Below are 20,615 nucleotides of genomic sequence, written 5' to 3'. Positions count from 1 at the left end.
CATGGCTCAGCAGCTGTACGAGCACCATTTGTCTAACTGTCCATCTTTTCCTCACTGGTTTGAAACACCATCTTCATAAAGCCATGTTTATTTATTTTTTGAGGGTTATTTTTTAGCATTTTATTATTAGACATTTATATAGTTTATGAAACGATCTCCCTGATTATCTTCCCTCTGGCTCTATGCACAGCCATTACATTACTGCTGTCTGCATTCCCTACCATGCTCCTCCATCCCTGTCATAAAGTCATGTTTAAATTTTTTATTATAAAATTGTACACCTGAAATTTATATAATGTTATTAACCAATGTTATCCCAATACATTTATTTAAAAAAAAAAGAATTGAAGTACTTCAACATTCTGATGCATTACTAGGTCTAGTGTGCCTTCCCCAGAAAGTCAGACACTTTGGAAAAAACCAGTGAATGAATACTATGGGATGAAAATTCATGCTATTTACCTCCTCTTAGCAGAAATGAAAATATTCTGCCTCACAGTCCTTTGCAAAATAGTTTTTACAGAATGGTGACAGGGAATTTTTATTTCCACTAGTCTTCTATTCTTCCCTACAATTTAGGTTAACGAGGTTTTTGTTTGGGGATGATCTAAATAAAAAAGCAAGTTCAGTCTTCATTTATAATACAAGATTCCCCCACAGAAGAGGAGTAATTAGGGAGACTGAAGGGATTACTCAGGAGTCTTTAAATTGATTCCAAAGCCTCCCTCAGGTAGCAGCTTCATTTAGTCCTCAGTAAACATTTGTTGAATAAATAAAAATGTTGGTCTCTTAAAACTACCACGAGAAGGACAGGCTGCCTCTAGACCAGTACTGTCCAATTAAAGTATAACATTAGTCACATGTGCAATTTTAAGTTTTCTAATAGCCACATTTTTAAAAAAGATAAAAAATAGATAAAAAGAATTTTAACAATATATTTTATTTAACCCAAAATGTCCAAGATATCATCACTTCAAAATGTAATCATTATTAAGAGTTACTCTTTTTTGTTGTTTTTGTTGTTTTTGTACTTGAGTCTTTGCAATCCAGTGTGCATTGTATCTTTACATCACATCTGAATACGCACTAGCCACCTTTCAAGTGCTTAATAGCCATATATATTGGACAGCACAGCTCTAGACCTCAGGGGCTCATGAGGGGAGTGGAGCTGCACCCAAGGTGGCCATCTCCAGAAGCTCATTACACACGATTTGCTGAACACAAAAAGAACGACTGAAATTTCTTCTCCGACTTCTAGGGCCCACATTCTCAAGCTCCCTAAGCCCTGAAGTAGTTCGCTAGGAATGACAGTGAGGAACAGGAACAGACTCACAATCCAACCCTCAGGACATCCTGCCAGGGGAAAAGGATTTTCAAAGTAACTGCCTCACTGCTCTAGGTTAGGAAGAGGAAACACAGGTTACTCAGCTCATTGCTTATTTTAAATCATTCCGATGATACAATTCATTTTCAAGGACCTCATTGCCAGATGTAGGAATACTAAAGAAGAAATATACATATATCTCAGGAGGTTAAGAATATAGAATGTTCATTAAATTCTAATTAAAACTTTGTCAGTGTGAAATGACACACTGGCAAAAATTCCATAGTGATGTGTAATTAGTTAATAAATCAGTGAATGAATATTTCCCCTGCCCTGGTACCTAAAATGAGAGAGGGGGAGGGGAGGGGAGAGGAGAGGAGAGAGATGGGAGGAAGAGGGCAATCACTAAGAAAGAATCTGGTGGCACAGAAAGACAATGCTGAGAATACTAACCATAATGATTACATAGTTTTGTTTAAAATCTTCCTTCTTCTCAGTATATAATTTTTGCTCTATACATACGTGAAACCTAATAGGTATATTGCTATTAATTTCTACTATAAAAGGCAATACCATTTTACAACATTTAGGAAAAATGTTCCTGAAACACATTCTACTTCATTATAAAGACACTTGTTCTCCATTGGTTTTATGAACAAGATGCTTGCTTCATCTGTTCATGCCATTGATATGCCACATATGCACATAAAGTGTGTAGAATAGTTCAGGACATTCATTCAGTCTTATTCATAGGATACAGACTTAACACTTGGTTAGTTACAGTGACCCAGCTTTGCTTCTTAAAGCCTTAGTTACTAGTAAAATCGAGGCTTTACATAGAAACATAATAAAATTTTTAAATAAAAAAGACCTTAAAATACTGTAATTTTAATCAATTTGTGATTTTTTTCTCTTAAAAAAGGCCACCTCAGATATTTGAAATTGTTGAGTCATGAATCATTTCTGAAAATTAACCTTTTAAGTGTTAAAACTTAAAGGTTGTCATAATTCTTGATGAAAAATCAAAATGTGCTATACACTCAGGGGAAGCTTGATAAGAGCAGTGTTGTGTATCAACACTAGAACACTCACTAGTGTTGCATGTGCTCTGTCAGAGGCTAGTGGAGGCATCGAGGACAGCGATGGATAGACACCATGACTCACTTCTCAATTACTGAGAGTATATTCCTAAACAAGATACTTAACTTGTCTAAACAATGGAAAAAATAATTAACTCAATTACAGTTTAGCTACTAGAATGTTTATTACATGGTCATAAAAACTGATGGTTAGTAGTACTGTAATCATGTAGAGAAAGGCCAAGTCATGTGTGCAGTATCATTAAAATATAAGGAAAAAGAATGGAAGGATATTTAACAAAATTATACGTGATGGGACTAAGAGTTATTTCTTTCCTTCCCAACATTTCTGGAATGTGATTATGTTATAGAAATGAAATCATTAAAAATATTCATTATATAAGGTGTGCCTCCCAAAGAACACAAGAAACATTAAATAACCTACACACAGAACTATAATCTTAGCATGTGCCAACTCTGTAAGAATGGCACATAATGAACACTGTAGAAGTCTCAAGCAAGGAGAGGGTTGTTCTGTTCTGTTTTGTTTTGTTTCTGCCTACGAGATTTAGGAAAGAAAAGCTTCATGAGAAATAAGAATATTCATTTGAACCTGGAAGAAAGGGTGAGAGCTTTCCACAGATCAAGGGACAAAGAAATATCCCAGATGAGCTATAAAAGCAGCAATTCCAAGGTATATTTTCCAGGAATGATCAGTTCACCAACTTAGCTGGGGCTCTGGGTACATGCAGGGGAAAATAGCCAGGCTACAGAATTTGAGGATTCCTTGGGGAGTCATTGTGGACATTAGACGCCATTTGGTCATTATCCTCGGCCTCGGATTAAGCCTATACAGGGTACCTGCGTTTTTATGTCCTGTAAAACTACCCAGAGTACTGGAAATGGACAACTCATGCAGTGAGAACTCAATAAACATTAACCAGTCTTTAGAAATCTCAGCTCCCTGAAGTTTTCCTACTGGAAAGAAAAAAAAAAAAAAAAACCCTAAATTAGTAAGAGGCTGATGAATAATAGATGGAGCATAAACTGCCCTAAATAAAGTTCCTTAACTAATTTAAAGGACTCCTTTTTAGATTTAATCTACTCTAGTTGCCTCTAGCTGTATATATTAAGTAGTTGTTCCTGGAGTCCACAGGAGACCCGCCTTTGCCTTTAGAAATTCAGAAGCCAGTGCTCATTTCTCTTTCTATCATTGTGGAAGAATGAAAGGCAACGATTAATTGTATCAAAATGACAACATTAGAAAATATGAAAACCAGCAACATAGGACAGGGCCCACAGTGTTAAAAAATATGCTGCTCCAAAGTGTTCAATCAGAATCAAAGATGAATGTATGATGTTAATTCTCCCTTACTTATTTCTTGACAATATCTCTAACATTCATTTACAGAAATTAATTTACTTCAGAATTGAAGGAGAAAGTGTGGTAACCGACACAGTAATTCCGCTTTTTTGACTTTTCAACATTTTCTCTAAATTGCTTTTTATAAAAATTCACTTCAGAACTAAACGGGAAATTTGGATGCTAAGCAATATAGTAATTCTGTCTTTTGAACGTCCCCCAAATTTTCTCACATTTTTAATAAAAGATCATTTCAATCAATTGAACACTTCTTAATTTTAAAGGAAAAGAATGCATTCAAAAATACAAATGATAAAATATATTTTTATATCATTCAATCATCTCTGATTATTAAACCAAAGACTTATTTTGGCCTTCCGTTCTCATTATTCTCTAGAGCAAAGGCTTTAAGTTAAGAAATAAAGTTAACATTAGCTCCTCTACAGGCCACCTTGGCAACTTCAAACTACTTATGTAAACCTCTACTTCTTATTCCTTGGAACACTTCTTATTCCTTGGATGATGTCTCCCAGCTTCCTACCTCCTTAGAAGAGGAAGTGAGCACTCCCACCCTTAAGGCCACTCATGCTCTAGGATACCACACATACGATTTTCCCTTCTTAAGGCTGATAGTACTGATTTGATTCTCTAGTCCTAGAAAGGTCTCCCAAGGTTTGCTCGTGGGTTGATCCTAACGGTTGAAAACAACAAACAACACCTTATGAAACTGTGCACTTTAAATATGTTCAGTTTATTGTATGTCACTTATAATTCAATAAAGTTTTTAATTTTTTTTTTTAAAAGGAGGCTCCTTGACAATAAGGCCACCCTATCTGTGTTCAAAGTAAGCCAAAGGAATAACCTCAGGGGAAAATTCAGAAACTATCAGGGAGTCTCCTCCATATTAAGAGATAAAAAAGAGAGGCTCCATGATCTAATCTCCACAGTATCCAAAATAATACACCATTATTTTAGTGTGGAGAAATTCTAAACAAATACCCAGCTTCATTGGGGGGGGAAAAAAAAATCTCACTAAGGTAACACAAGAGACCATCTGGCTTTGAGGAATGTAACTCCCTGATATGACATGAAGAGAAACCAATGATAAAATATATATCTAGGTGGTGAATGATGGGAATATTTGCTGAAAAAAATATAAAAGTTGGCAACATTTAAAAACTAGTTCATTTTGATTTAGGTTCAAAAGGGTTCTAGGTTGCCCATTCATTCATTCGACAAATATTTATTGAGAGCCTACTGTGGGCAGGTGCCTGTACAAGGACCTCGGGAGACCAAGGTAAACCGAAAGATAAGATGCTGGCACATGGGAGTTCACATTCTAATGGAGACACAGACTATTGGGAGAGAGTAACCACAGTAACAAATAACTTAAAATAGTTACAGAGAGTAAAAAGTGCTATAAAGGAGTAATAGAAACCGTGGAGATAATCATTCACTTATACAGCTCTGACCATGTGCCATGCACTATGAATAAGTATCATTGGAATTAACTTACTCTATGAAGGGGTTTTATTATTTTACAAATGAAGAGACAAGGCCCAAAGTCACTCAATTAGAGGAAGAGCCAAGACTTGACTCCTAGCCACCTGGGTTCAGAGTCCAAGTTTTTCCCCATGATCACATCACCTTCTGTGTGAGGTACAGCAAGTGGAAGAGGAGTAATTAATTTAGATAAGGTGGTGAGGGAAAGTTTTTCAGAACTGACATTTGAGCAGAGATCTAAAGAACCAGAAATACAGCCCTTCTTTCTGGCAGGAACTAAAAAGGGTAGTTGACTATTAGGCCAGACCTACTTCATGCCATCTGTGCATAAGAAATGCTTATTTTTATGTTGTATCTACAGCAGAGGAACAAATTACTAAATGATTTTTTTTTTAAAACCAGACAAGTGATATTTTAAATGAAGGACTAGGAATCAAAGAAAAATGATAAACTTAATAAAAATTTATAGTTCATCAAAGCCTACAACACCCAACGTTTGGAAAACGTCCAAAATCTGATATTTAGCACTTACTTCATTCAAACTTTTTGCTTGCTAAGAATCATGTCATCCTTGTCCAAATGAGCGCTAAACTGGAATGAGTCAGCTCTGACTTAATGAGGTTAAAATCTTTCACTCTATTTTGTAGAAGACTGGTATTTTTAAACAAAGAAAGAAACAATCTACTAATCTCTTTTTTAAACTGCATTCGGTCCCTGACAAAATTCCCCGGGTTTCCCCAAGAAACTCTTACCTTTCACTATTTCCTACTTGCTCAAGTCTAGGGAGATCCTTTTCAAATAGAGGAGAATCCACAACATCTATGACTTGACAGGAGAGGGGTCTGATGAGAGAATCCCCAGAGGGGAGGACTGAATGTGATCAAAGCAAGAGAATCCTGTTAAGAGCTTAAACAAAGACTCCAAAGGACAGAATTTGAGGCCATTTATTCTTTCCCCTTCTCACTACCCAACTCATTTTCTCTTGAAGAATTTTGTAGTTTAACGGAAGGTTATTTGTTTGCAAATCACTATACCATTACCACCATTTTATCACCCTATTCTAACACAGGTAGAGATTGCAGTCCATAGTTATGGGAAGTTGAGGGAGAAGAGAAAGAATAATTGAAGACAAGAAGGGAGGACCAACTATTCCAGTAGCATTTCTCACTACCTCAGTCCTCCCACTCAATTCTCTCTTTACCCACCTTCTAAATTTCAGCTCCTACCGAATTACTCCATCCCTTAAATCCACAGCTGAACCTCTGACCCCAGAGATTCTACTCCAGGTCTGCAATCCTACCCCCAGGCCCATCCTGTTTAAAGTTTCTGGCACATGCAAGTTTCCTGGGCCTTTCCATTAGCAAAGCCAAGAAGTAGGAGTTGAGGGGGAGTTTCAGCTTTGGCTGACAGGCCTATGGCAAAGATGATGTTTCTCTAGAGACTTGGAATTCAATTCTGAACTCATTTTCCTCATTATAAGAGGTGGTGAGATTCTTTTATTTGATCATGACTGCACTGGCACACTCTGAGTCACCATCTAATCTGAGCTCCAAAGCACTGTGCATAAGACACAGCAGTGTCAGACCCTTTGAGATGTATTATCACATTTGATCTCATCAAAACACCTGGGGAGGGGGCAGTCTTTGGCAGCACTGGGGAAAAAAAGCGAAAGCAGCTCACACTAATGGAGACTTAAATGTATGTTTACAAGATATAACAAAATGATTTACAGATAAATTTTTGTAACATGACCTGTTTTTACATTGAGGATGGTCTGGGCCTAAAGCAGTTTACACAGTAAGAAAAAAGACCATTATTCCAGGAAAAGGCCCTAGTTTTTTATTCCTATAGCTGGCTTTCTTCCATTTGGGACAGCTTTATAAGACAGTCTATACTTTATTTAAATAGTTAAATTTTGATAGGTTTCTATTAAAATCTGCCTCCTCTTTATTCCCCTAAAGGCTAAACCAGGTGTCACTAATCCCCAGATGCTATACTCCCCAGCAGAAACTTCAGTCTGATGGGCTGACATCAAAGAAATAGTCATAGGTTCATAGATAGTCTTCTAGAGATAGATGATTTGTTTACCTCATCTCAATTGGCAAAATTCTGGTTCAAATGAAGAAAATACTCATTTGTCAGAAAAGAGGCAGAAGAATAAAAACACTCTCACCTAGGCATAAGTTCATCTTTCCAATTTAAATCAGAGTAAACAACCTAATGACTTCAGTGATTATAAGTCACTCTGGACTTGCTGTGGGTGGATCTTTTATGCTTATCTGTACAATTCTACACCTGCCCAATAACTAAAGTATAACAGATCCTTTTCACGCATCACACACCAAGTACTGGCATGTAATATTGATAATACCTAACAAGTAAAGACAGGCTTTCTTTACTAAGCTTGTGCTTACCCACGCTCTTCAGTGGAACTATTCAAATATTTGGAAATGGTTATAATTTTTCATGACTCACATTTAGAATATATAAATAATATGCAGGAAGGACCGAGAGTTAAAATTTTTTTTTGGTTTACTTTCAAAGGAGGAAAAAATATTTCAATAAGTGGTAACATCTAAAGGGTATGGATAAAGTTCAAGGCTTATATGTGGTCTGAATTACTTTTCCATGGATATATAGTAGTCAAACTGATTTTTTAGGAAAATTTGGCAATTTCACTATCTGTGGGGGAAATTGACTGCTGGCTACAATGACACAATTTGTCATATTCATGTTCAGAATCATGCCAGAACAAATGCCTCAGATAAAAAGATGGGAAAATAAGTGATGGTGGTTTTCCTTTTTTACATCCTTAACATCTTTACAAGCTTTGATATCTTAAACAATTATTTTCAGTTACCCAAACAATCTGTGCTGTCTCTTACTTTTTGGCGTTTGCACTTGATGGTCTTCCTGCATGAATGTTCTTTCTGCCATAAAAATGATTCTTTTCCATTTCTCTTGGTTAACCCCTATATATCCATCACACAGATATCTACTAAGAACTCACTTTTCCGAAACTCTTCTGTGACCTTAGCTAACCTTGTATGGTTGTTTAGGCTGTGTTTCATTCCTTGAAAATGCCTTCAATTTTGTTTTCAGCAAGAAATTCTTATGACTAAAGAACATGAAAGTTTATGATATACGATGCAATGAAGGCCTATTGTAAATTGTAACTTCCTACTTCATTTTTAATTTGTGTTATTCTTTAAAATACAACTATGTTACTTTAGACACATTCTCTTAAAAGACTTCACTGAATCAGGTGGGACATAATCTTTCTGAAAAAAGCTAATTAAGAAGGGGAGAAGAGGTTAAGTTGCTGCTGGGATAGGATGGAGGGAGATTCATTCATTTATTTGTAGTTTGTTGGAGGCTTACTTTGTAAATCACTATTCTCATTTTGATGATGTAGCAGATAATGAATGAAAGAAACAAGTAAACAAACAGATACACTCATCTTCCATCTTACTCAGGAACTTTATCAACCTTCTGAACCCAAAGTTGGCAAATGGAATAGAACACATGGAAACAGTATAAGTGCTGATAGGAAGCACACTGTAACATTTAATAAGATACAGGAATGCTTTTAGCAGGGGGACAAAGTGAAGAGTTTCAAACATTTCATAGTCTCATAGTCTTTAGTTATTGTATGGTAGGATGGAGGAATTCTTCCTAATCCATCCAATGATCTGGAACAGGGCATTCCCAGTGCTTCGTGTTATGAGGACTTTTTTAAAAAATAAATTAGGTTTTTGTCTTTGTTCTTTTCTCTTAGTTTTACTGAGATATAATTGACATAAAACATTGTATTTGTTTAAGGTATACAACATAATGATTTGATGTATGTACATATGCAAAATGATTGTCACGACTTCTTAATACTCAAATGGCATAATTAAGACTTATTTGCTAAGCTAATATTATTGAAGCTTCTACAGATAACTTACCTCAACATATGAAATTGGAAATATTCCTATTTTGTCTGCCAGCATACCTTCAGCCCAGTTCTCATCCACTCTGCGGATCACAGTCAGAACATCATCCTGAAGAAACAACAAACATTAGTCTACCTAATCCCATTAAGCTTGTCACTTAATTTTCCTTTTTAATAAACGGACTGAAGTTTTAAGAGTACATGAATAAAAATGCCCTAACATATCTTTAGTAGATGAATCCAACATTTTGATAAACTGAATGGTAACTTTCAGTCAACCTGATGTCCTTTCAGATACTTGTTAAACTAAGAGCCCCTTCTACACAAGGGTTGGCTGCTCATTTCATTTAGATCTACAAATTGTAACCTCAAATGCTACCCAGCCTCTTGAACTTCTGTTTTAGATTGATTCTCAGGCTCTTCTCACTTTCTCTCTGATAATACATCAAATGTCCATTTGAATGCATATCCTACTGTTTTTCTTTACAGAAAAACACAATATTCTACTTAAAATTCCAAAGCATTTTATCAATTCAGTAGCGACATTCCTGTGTGCTTTGCAGCAAAGAAATTTACATATAAAATAAGGAAGTAATGATGATTCACTTTGTTATTCATAATTTAGTGAATTAAAATCCCTGAATGATACACATACCTTGTAAAGTAGCTTAGAATTAAATTAGAGCTCTAAATATGAAAATGATACCACATAAAGCATCAACCAAAATTATCTTTCATATAGAACAATACAAGCACAAAATTACTTTTTTGTGCCTTTAAAGAAGGCTGCTTTCAGGTATTTTTAAAAGCACAGTGATATAGTTCACATAAAACTATTGTATCTTTTTGCAAAATGAAATTCAAGCCATGTTCCTACATATTGAGGTACAAAAAAAATAGCTGGCAAGCGGAAAACAATGTCACTCTAACTTTACCTTTGCAAATGGAAGGCAATCTTTGTCTGCTTCCTTGTCTTTCACCTCAAAGTCATAAAGTGCTTTGCACTGAGGTGGGGGCTGAGGTAACGGTTTGATAATCTGCACAAAGTTGGTGGGGAAAAAGCCATGGATCCCATTGACTTCTCCGTGGTACCAATTTTCATCCACTTGTCGCCGCAAAATGATGATGTCACCTTTGCTGAATTTAAGTCTCCAGGCTTTTTAATGCTTTGGCACATGGTAACTGAGGTATACCCTTAAAGAAAGAGGTGAATTTTAATGAAAGAGCAGTTCAGAAATGTCTGAAAATATAGAAAGAGGTGAATTTTAATGAAAGAACAGTTGAGAAATGTCTGAAAATATAACTATCATTGTTTTTAAGTCAAGGCCAAATTAATACTAGGATGAAAATCCAACATAAAAAAACTATATATGTCAACAAGAAATAGCAAACACAAACAAATATCACAGTGAAATAAGAACAGCAGATTATCCATGTACCCTCTGTGACTTAGCCTTCTGTTCCTAAGTCTAATTTAGCAGGTTTTGTTTGGGGTTTTTACTGCATGGAAATGCTACTGCTGAGTCTTGCTTCCTGGTATAAAATTTAAAAGCTCATAAAAAAAAAAATCCTTAATGTCTGATATTAACTACTTTATTCAGCAGTTTTTTTAATGATAAGCATTGAGAAGAAAAACTTAAACAGAAGAACAATTTATTAATTTAGTAACTGCTCTTAAGCTTGATTGATAAGAATCAGAGTTCAGCTTTTAGGCAAAACTCTCCCAACGGCTTCTAATGTGAGCAGTAGACCTTATTCTTTCATGAACTCAAGTACTTATTGGAGGTCTACTATGTGCCAGGGTCTGGAAAACAACAGTAAGACAGTCACAGTTGCTGCCCTCTCAGAGTTTAAAATCTGTAATTGTACAGATATATAGTCTTTTAAAATCTGTATAAGATCATTCAACTTTGCCCTTTCCTGGTTAGAGTACTGTTAGGCTGATATGCTAATAGATGAGGTTTTGAATGTTACTGTATTGCATTATGATTTTAAATGACAAGTTTAAAAATGTGTGTGTAGCCCCAAGGCAATCTATCATCAAATGGATTAAACAGAATATTTCCTTATGGCATTTAAGGTACCCATTTTTGATCATTAGTTGTCACTTTAAAAAGATCTCTGGTCTCCCTGGGACATTGTTGTCTATCACTGATTCAAAGAATGAATGGCAAATCAAACATATCTATAGTAACTCCTGAATGAGATTATTGGGCTCCTGCTTTTCATGTACTTATTCATATATTCATTCTTCCAGAAAACAATTATTGAACTTTCCCTTTTTTACCAGGCAATGTGATAGTGATGAGGATTTAAAGAGGAACAAGACTCAGTTCTTATCCTTTAAAAATAAGATATTAAAAGTATTTATAATATAGTATAGTAAATGCAATGATAGAGATATGATAAAGGAGCAGAAAGAACAGATCTCTGGAGTTTAGTAAGTGGAAAAATGAGATACTTCCTGGGGGAAGTAGTACACGAGCCAAGTTTTAAAGGATACAGAGGAGTTTGTCAGGCAAAGCTGAAGTGGAAAAATGAAAGAGAAAAGTAAAGGCATTGCAGGCAGGGCGATAGCACCAGCAAAGACATGGAGCATGCTGTGGAGAGGAACTAGGGTTTTATGAAGACTGCAATGTTCCTGGACAGGGATTACGGAATTTAAAGTATAGGAGCGGTAGGCAGAGGCTAGTTCATAGAGAATCTTGAATCACATGTTAAAGTGTTTCGATAGCTGTGCCCTTCAGGCAATGATCAGCTAGCTACTCACAGGTTTGAAGCACAGACGGCCATGGTAAGAACTATGTACCAGGCCAATGAGTCTGGCAGTAGTGTGGAAAATAGACAGGAAGTGGGCAGGCAGGCAGACAGCTTTGTGCAAAGCACAGGCCTAAACTAGTTGAAAAAATTTTTTTAAGTTTAATCTTTCTAATGAAGTAGAGCGATAGAGAGCATTGCTTATATTACTGCCCTCTCCTTAGCCCTTCTCCCCCAAAAGAGTGGGTCGCAGTTTTTATATTCTTGATTGCAGTAAAACTTCATAACATAGTTTTAAAAAATTAGTTTGGTTTCTAGTCAGAGATTTAGAGTCTGACCTATTATTCATAAGCCAAACTTTTTTGTTAAATATTTTTGTTTGGCTTAAGAAGAATAGCCAATTCTTGGCTCTCAAAATGCTATTGGCAGTCGTTCTTCTTGGCTTGGTCCATGTGATGTTGTATTTGGTTAATTAGAGCTGCTCTAGGGGCCAATATGCAGGGAAGACGGGAGTTGCACCTTCTAGAAGTCTTGGAATCCTGATGTGCCCTTTTGGACCCTGTCGAAGATCCTGCATCTAATGGCATGACTCCTGTTATCTAGTCCTGACCTAATCTGGTAAACAATCCTGCTGTGCCCTTTGGTTTCCCCAGAAGGGAAAAACCCATCAGGAACTCTGGAGCTTCACAATCCTGTGAACTTTGGTCATATTCCATTAAGATCCAACCTTGTGGAAGGATTCTAATCTCTGTCTACCCTCACAGAGATGTCTCACTACATTCTCTTCTTTATTATGTATTTCTTGAAGTCTGGACATCACTGTTTAACAGTATTTCTCAAGATGGTCAGAGGAAGTAACAGTAGATAAACACATCAATAAATATTACTATGAGAGAGCAAGAGTGACCAAGCCAGAGACAGAGAACTAACAAGTACTGTAGTAAACCAGCTCTTGGAACAGAGCTGATGGGACCGTGATCAGGCAGTATATATGGTAACAGTTAAGAACACAGACACCAAAATGCCTGGGTTTCAATCCCAGCTCAGCCACTTAACTAGCTGTGTGATTCTGAGCAGGTTAATCTCTCTGTGCCTCAATTTCTTCATCTAGGTTGTTGTGAGGGTTTAGTGAATTAATGTATGGAAATCATTACAGAAGCCCAGTAGGCAGTAAGTGCTACATGCATGAACTATCATCATCGCCATCATCGCCCGGAATGAAAAGTCTGTTCACCAGTGAAACACAGCACCTGAAAATGGATTTGTCTCTATGCAGCTGGATGCTTTCCTTTTTGGACAAATTCACATTGCAATTACATTTTAATACATATTCACTGTATAACAATGCAAAGAATGTTCCTCCTAGGAAGCGCTCGGGATTTCGAAATGTGCACTTCTGAAGCACACATTTGTTTTCTGAGTGGAATCCATTCATCTTCTGGTTGAACAGAAGGAATTACAAATTCACTGACATGCACCGTTTAATAGGGGATGGCATTTTAGATGTGGCTGTAGTTCATCTTGACAGAGCTAATATAAGGCATTGGATGCCTGCATGAATTAATTGAAAATCCTATTACAAACTTGGTGACAAATAACTCTATTCACCATTATGGCCTGTTCTCTTGAGTTTTTTCTCCACCTCAATTAGCTCCATTTGGCCCACTCTGTCCAAATTCATGCCAGCCAAATCCATGCACCAAGATACTGATTTAGTACTCTTAGAAACCATTCTGAACTTCATCTTGAGGAGATTTGTAAAATTCCAAACAATCCACAGTATGGTTCTTTTGCGATATGCCAATGTGGAAACTGAAGGAATTTATTTCTTCACAGACCACTTCTACACACCAGAGGCCTAATGGACTTAATAACTTTTCCACTAACGCAAATCTATTAAGTGTTCCTAAAATCATCATTCTTAACACAATGAGTGGCGAGGATAAAACTTATGATAACAGTGATATATAGACATATAGTTAGCCAAGTTGCATCCCTGTAATTGTAGCCTAAAATTTATTGATTCACACTGACTTGCTAAATCTTGACTGCTAAGGTTATTTCAATAATCAATAACCATAATGAAAGAATAATAAAACTTACAGCAATCTAACCCATGAGCAGACATCTGGCTGTGTTTTTCTATGGTATTCATTTTTGATTCAGTTCTAAGAAGCCAGTTTGTGTCAAGTTTCTGAAAAGAAGGCTTCCCATATTAAATGAAATAAATTCTACTCTGATTTCAAATCAAGCAAAGTTCAGTGAACTTTAAAAGACTTATTCCCACACAGGCTGCAGATGATTAAGGATAAATGGTTAACGACTTGGAAGAACAATAAAAGAATGTACTTTTCTTTTGCAACATCTGAGGGCTAAAGCCAAAATACTGGTTTGAGAGCCTAGGACGACTCTTATGGGTAAAATACATCCAGAGCTCATGGAGGCACTGCCTTCTCATTCATCTCCTTAAAAAGGTCTGAGTGTCATGTCATCACCTGAGCCTTCTGCCCTCCATGCCTTCTGCAGGCTTTCCAAACTGCTGCCTGTCTTCGTATCCTCCCAACAGGCCAAGACCCTTGAGGATCTGCAGAGCTTACATTTCACTTGGCTACACATGAAAGGGAGGCTTAAAAGGAGAGAAAGCCAGAGAGAAACCAACTCTGTAGTCTAACCTTGGGTTTGCAGCTGTCATTCATGCCGCTGCTTTATCAAAAAGCTTGGCAATTTAGACAGGTGAAGTATTATAACGATTCGTAATCTAAAATATATTTCAATAAACAGTGACTATTTTGCTCATATAAAAAAGAATACATATGACAGTGAGCCAGTTTTACTTTTCAAATAATTTTTGTGTCTATGTTATACATATAGATATTTCGTGACATTAAAATCCTTGAGACCTACACGCAAATATTTTTGATTAAATGCTTTACACTCCATTTCTGTGCCATCAAGTATATTCCAGTATATCTGGCAAAGTATTACTTGATGATCTAGCTGAGATTCTAACAGGTAAATAAAACATTCACTGCCAATTTATTTTATAGACTCTAAATGCCAATGCTCAGATATACATGCAAGACAGCCTCCTGAAATTCAAATTCCTTCATGCATTTCTTATTGCTCCATAAAGTAAAAAAGATTCAATGACCTACTAAAAAGACTATCTAGAAGATACTCTTGTCATGGGAACAGCAATAAAATGTGTATAATTTAGTAATGTAGTTATATCTAAATTGGCACAAACTCTGGCTGATTCCAACTTGACTTTCAAAAAACTATCCGGAAGGAATTGAGGCACAAAAACATCACAGTAATAAGAAGTACTGTACAAAGTAATAAATATCAAAATGGATGAAAGGACTTTTTAAATGTCCGTTGTATAACAAAATACATGCTGGCTTTTCCTACAAAGTGAAATACCTATAGGGTATAATAACAGTATTTCATAAAAATACTGATTCTTCAATAGTTAATAAGTCTTAAGTATTGTTCTCAAGTAGTCTAGGTCGGATTATCAAATATTATTTGATCATCGCTTGAAATATTTCAACTTCAATATAACAAACATCTAAGATGAATATTACAAGTTATTTTATCAAAGCACTATCAGAAGGGACTGAGAATCACAACATCCTGTAATAGTTTATCTTTTCATTTGTTCTTTCCTTTAATATTTATTTGTAGAGAGTGCCGTGCTGGAATATTTTTTATCTCATGATTACTTTTTTAACCTTCCACCTCACACTCACCCCAAATTTGCCACATAAAATTATCTAAACAGATAAACTTTAGGCATATCTGCTAGCACTTTGAGGATACAGTTGTGAATAAACAAAACATGTTTTCTTCATTCACATTTATTCTTTTTGTCCTCAGTCTACTATCCCACTGTCCTTTTTCTTGCATATTCGTTTTCTTCAGAGCTCTCCTTAAGTAGTCTCTTTCCAGCCTGCCAACCTTCCTCCTCTATGCCGTCTGGTTCCAGTTCCACCCTGCCTCAAGGTAGCAGGCTGCCCAAGGCCAGGCTTTGCACTGCCCTAGGGCCCGAGTGCACTTGGTTCCTGCTCACACTCCACAAACTATCCACTCCCCTCTGGATGCTCAGTTCCTGCTCAAATCCATTCACTCTCCATCCACTACTCAAACTTAGCTCCTGCAATCCAATCCACCAGCTATTATGGAGCTTCTATCCCACCTCGTGAACAAATAGCAATCGGTCAGTTATAGTGTTAAGTCTTGTTGTTTTAGTGGTATGAATATGAATGGCTTAGGGCAGGGGTCCCCAAACCGGCTGCGGGCGGGTCCCAGTCCTTGGCCTGTTGAGAATCAGGCTGCACAGCAGGAGGTAAGTGGCGGGAGAACAAGAGAAGTTTCATCTCTACTTGCAGCTGCTCATCACCGTCTCAGTTAAACCTCAGATCATCAGCATTAGATTCTCACAGAAGCACAGGTCCCTGGTGCCAAAAAGGTTGGGGACTGCTGATTTAGGGAAGGAGTGGGAGGAGAAAAAAAAAAAAAAAACACCTAGGAGGGAAGGAGAGGAGATAAAGAAGCAACTTTCTTTTCTTTTTTTTTGAAGTATTAACTTTCTTATCAAATTTTCTAGACTGTACTCTCACTCAATCAAATGACAACACATAACCGTTTACTTAATCAATACTTAATCAAATACTTAACTAAATGTAAATATATAATGAACTTAGCTGAGGTCAAAAGACTATGTTCAAACCTCCAGGGAGAAAATGAAGAGCAGTTTTTCAATTTAAGAAAACAATGATCTTATAGACTCTTTGTTAAATTCTTTTCTAAGAACCACGATACAGAAAACAGATAAATGTGGGGTAGAGTCAGGCCCATCCCTTGGTTCCCCTCTCCTACTTGTCCAGTAGAGCCTGAGGGGGACCCAGAAGCACAGTTTGGAAGCCAGTGTTGTAGGGAGAGAAGTGGACTAAGGGGCTTTGTTTAGAAAATACTCATGTTTAGAGGATAAAACAATCTAAGAACTAGAGGACCAGAAGAATATAACCATAGTATCAGGAATTATTCCTATGCACATCACCTATGACTTCACAATCTGGAGCCGATTCCCAATGACCTCTTCAAATTAATGTTCTAAACTTTGAGTTTTATGGCCTTCCATATTGATTGACCATTCCACTTCATCTTTTCCACTCTTAGCAAGCAAACTAGGCTGCTGTCATCGCCTCCAACCTCGCGCACACCCTTCTTCCCTATTGCCTGAATGTTTGTATCCCCCACAAATTCATATATTGGAATCCTAACCCCTAAAGGTGATGGTGTTAGAAGGTGGGGCTTTTGGGAAGTGCTTAAGGCATAAGGGTGAGCCTTCGTGAATGGGATTAGTGCTGTTATACACAAGACCCCACAGAGCTCCCTAGACCCTTTTTCCCTGTGAGGACACTGAGAAGGTGCCAGCTATGAACCAGGAAGAGGGTCTTCCCCAGAATTGGACTTCTAGCCTCCAGAACTGTGAGAAGTAACTTCTGTTGTTTATAAGCCACCCAGCTGTGATATTTTATTACGGCAGCCCAAATGGACTAAGACACTCCTGCACCAAAATTTATTAAGAACAGTCCATCTTCCTAACTCAAGTATCCCTGGCACTTGTTTAAGCATCATTATATAGCTGTAGTTGATAATTATACTGCATTTCATTCATTTACATTTTTATGTCTTTCCAGGATGACTGATTCTGTTATGTGGAATCAGATATAAATAAGATGATTGTGGTGTAGGTCAATAGGAGAGACTCTTTTTCAGATATAATGGCCACTTGTTCTTTGGGACCCCCATAGCATTGCCTCCTTGGGGAAGATTCTCTCAACCTTCCCCCACCCAAGTCTGCAGAAGGTGTTGCTCCGCCATACACCCAGAGCAGCTCGTGTGTACTGTTATGACCCTCCTCTCACTCAGTTTACAGCCTGTTTCCCTCTATCGGGCTGTAACTTCCAGAAAATTTGGGACTATATGTTATCCATCTTTAAGTCCTAAGCATCTACCTCAGTGTATGTACATAAATTCTTGCTAGATGAATGAAAAAAAAAAAAAAAAGAATGTTATCTTTACTAGGCTGAGTGCAAAGATATGGATGGCTAATTGAAAAAATAGCATATTCAATGAAAAAGCAACTTAAAAGACAATTCTATGAATAGTCAGGCTCATCAGCTTTGAATATATATTGCACAATATATGCACTAACGTATTTATGTATCTCTGGTCCTCTTTGTGTCTCCTATAGTACACAGTACTTGTTGGGTACTCTCAATCCTTACTGATGAGAGGGGCAGGAATACTGAAGGAGGAATGTCATTCCCCATTCCCTAAGGTTGCTGGGAAACCTGTGGCACAAAAATGTGGTACAGAAAAACCTGGGAAATGAGAGCTAGTACTGCTAATTGTGTCCACTTTAATGTGCTTTAGAAACACAATACATTCTGGCAATGGACAGTTGAGTTCTTTGTAGTAAGCAAATTGTTGGCATTTGAAAAATGTAAAACAAATTAAACAGCAAACCACAGCAAACAAATAATTTCCTTACAGACTCATTTGGGAGTTATGAGAAAATAGTCATGATGATGACATATAGCTTTTATTCTTGGATGGCCTTAAAAAGAGAGTATTCAATGGACAGACAAATCATTGAAGAAAGACAAATCTTATTACATTTCTCTAAGGGAAGATAGCTATTGAGAATGCAGTCACCAAAATAAAATGCAGAAAATTCATGTCACTCATTGCCCTGAATATTAGTTTTCTGCTTTATCATGTGTTTAATAATTACGATAGTATTTTGCAAAGAGCAGGAAAAATTTACTGGGAAAATTCCTTGCAGTAACTTGAGCTTCCATCTTGAGGACTTAAGGCAGAATGAAGGATATTTCCTGGTAAAAGGTCAAGTTTCTGTCTATTTGCAAAACAGCTTGATTCCTGGCAAGGCACCCATCCTTCCTCTGCCCCTGTCTAAGCCTCCACCTAGAGGAATGACCATCTGAGGAACTCTGCATGGCCCTGGTCTAATCTTCACTGGAACCCAGGAAGGTAGGGAGAGCCAGAAATACAGAGAGAGAGGGGTGTGTGGGAGCAGGTTTTAATATTAAATAGAAAGGTTAGGTAAGGCCTCAATCTAATTCAATTGTCTGGTCTTATTTTTTTTTATCCAGTGTTTTTATTAATATCCTGAAGAGAATACACTCATATAATTTCAACGTGACATTAAATGTAAAAGATAGTTCATAATTTCAGAATCAAAACATCAGAACAGACCCATATCTATATGGACAATTAGATAAAAGTGCTCAGGCAATTCAACTGGGAAAAATAAAAGCCTTTTCAACAGCTGGTTCTGGAACAATTAGAAGCCTGTGGGGGCGAGCGGGAGATGGGGAGAGAATGAGTCTTGACTCCTAACTCACACATCATATACAAAAATTAATTTGAAGTAAATCCCAGAATCAAAAGTAAAAGCTAAAATTATAAGTTTTCTAGGTGAAAACACAGAATACCTTAGTGATGAGGCAGGACCACACACACACAAAAAGCGTAACTAATCATAAACATATATAAATTGGGCTTCATCAAAATTGGAAAAAATCTGGGGTGGTTCTATAGAGTAGTGGTTAGCACATCTGCTTTACACGCAGAAGGTCCTGGGTTCGAGCCCCAGCGGAGCCATGGCCCATACCCCGGGTGTGCCAGGCCCCGGGCGTGCAAGGCCCCTGGTATGCACTGTAAGCGTGCAGGAGGAGATGTTCCGCCTTCAGAGATCCAGTTCTTAAGGGGAGATGACAACATCCGTAGGTCAGGGGTAGAAGTCGGGGGAAGAATTTAAAAAAAAAAAAAAATCGAAAACTTCTGTCTATCAAAAGATACAATTAAGAAAATAAAAATTCAAGCCACACATAGGGGGAAATATTGGCATTAACTATAACTGACAAAGGACCTGCATCCAGAAATACAAAGAACTACAAATCAACAATAAACCAAACTCAAAAACAGGCAAAACATTTGAAGACACATTTCAAAAAGGAAGATAAATACATAGCCGTGAAAAGATACTCAACATCATTAGTCATCGGTGAAATGCAAAATAAAACCAATGAAATGTTACTTTACATCCATTATGATGATTAAAATTTAAAAGATTAAGAGCATAAAATGTCAAAAGATATAGAGCAAATAGAACTCATACTTTGCTAGCGGGAGTTTAAAATGGTACAACCACTTTGGAAAACTGTTAGTTTCTTATAAAGTTACACATATACCCTACTTTGTGACTCAACAACTCCAATCCTAGTTAATAATCTAAGAAATAAAGACATATGTCCACACGATATGTACAGTAATGCTCATCGTAACACTATTCATAATATCAAAAACTGAAAACCCAAATGTCCATCAATAGAACAGATAAACACTAAATCCTTAGTTATTGAAAAAAAAAAGAGAGAGAATTACTGATACACATGAGTGAAAAAAATCAGAATACTATATGATTACATTTACATAAATTCAAGAATAGTAAAACCAACCTACTATAATAGATATCGGAACAGTAGTTGTCTGTAGAGGGTGTGGAATGAATGGAAGGGGGCATGAGGGAAATTTCTGAGATTATACAGTAGGCCTCTC

The 20,615-nt window shown here is 36.9% G+C and overlaps 1 protein-coding gene across 1 annotated transcript in view; it reads right to left on the bottom strand.

Annotated features, from left to right (window-relative positions):
- Positions 1–20,615, bottom strand: part of SH3RF1 (SH3 domain containing ring finger 1) — a 140,060-nt gene that overhangs the window by 42,479 nt on the left and 76,966 nt on the right. The window contains 3 exon segments of the mRNA XM_025042977.1: positions 9,220–9,315; positions 10,142–10,355; positions 10,357–10,400. Of these exon segments, the coding sequence (XP_024898745.1) occupies positions 9,220–9,315; positions 10,142–10,355; positions 10,357–10,400 (354 nt within the window).

Source organism: Pteropus alecto, unplaced genomic scaffold (assembly GCF_000325575.1).
Source record: "Pteropus alecto unplaced genomic scaffold, ASM32557v1 scaffold50, whole genome shotgun sequence".
Classification (NCBI taxonomy): Eukaryota; Metazoa; Chordata; class Mammalia; order Chiroptera; family Pteropodidae; genus Pteropus; species Pteropus alecto.
Note: the sequence above shows the minus strand (reverse complement) of the source record. Positions and strands in the feature narration are given on the sequence as shown.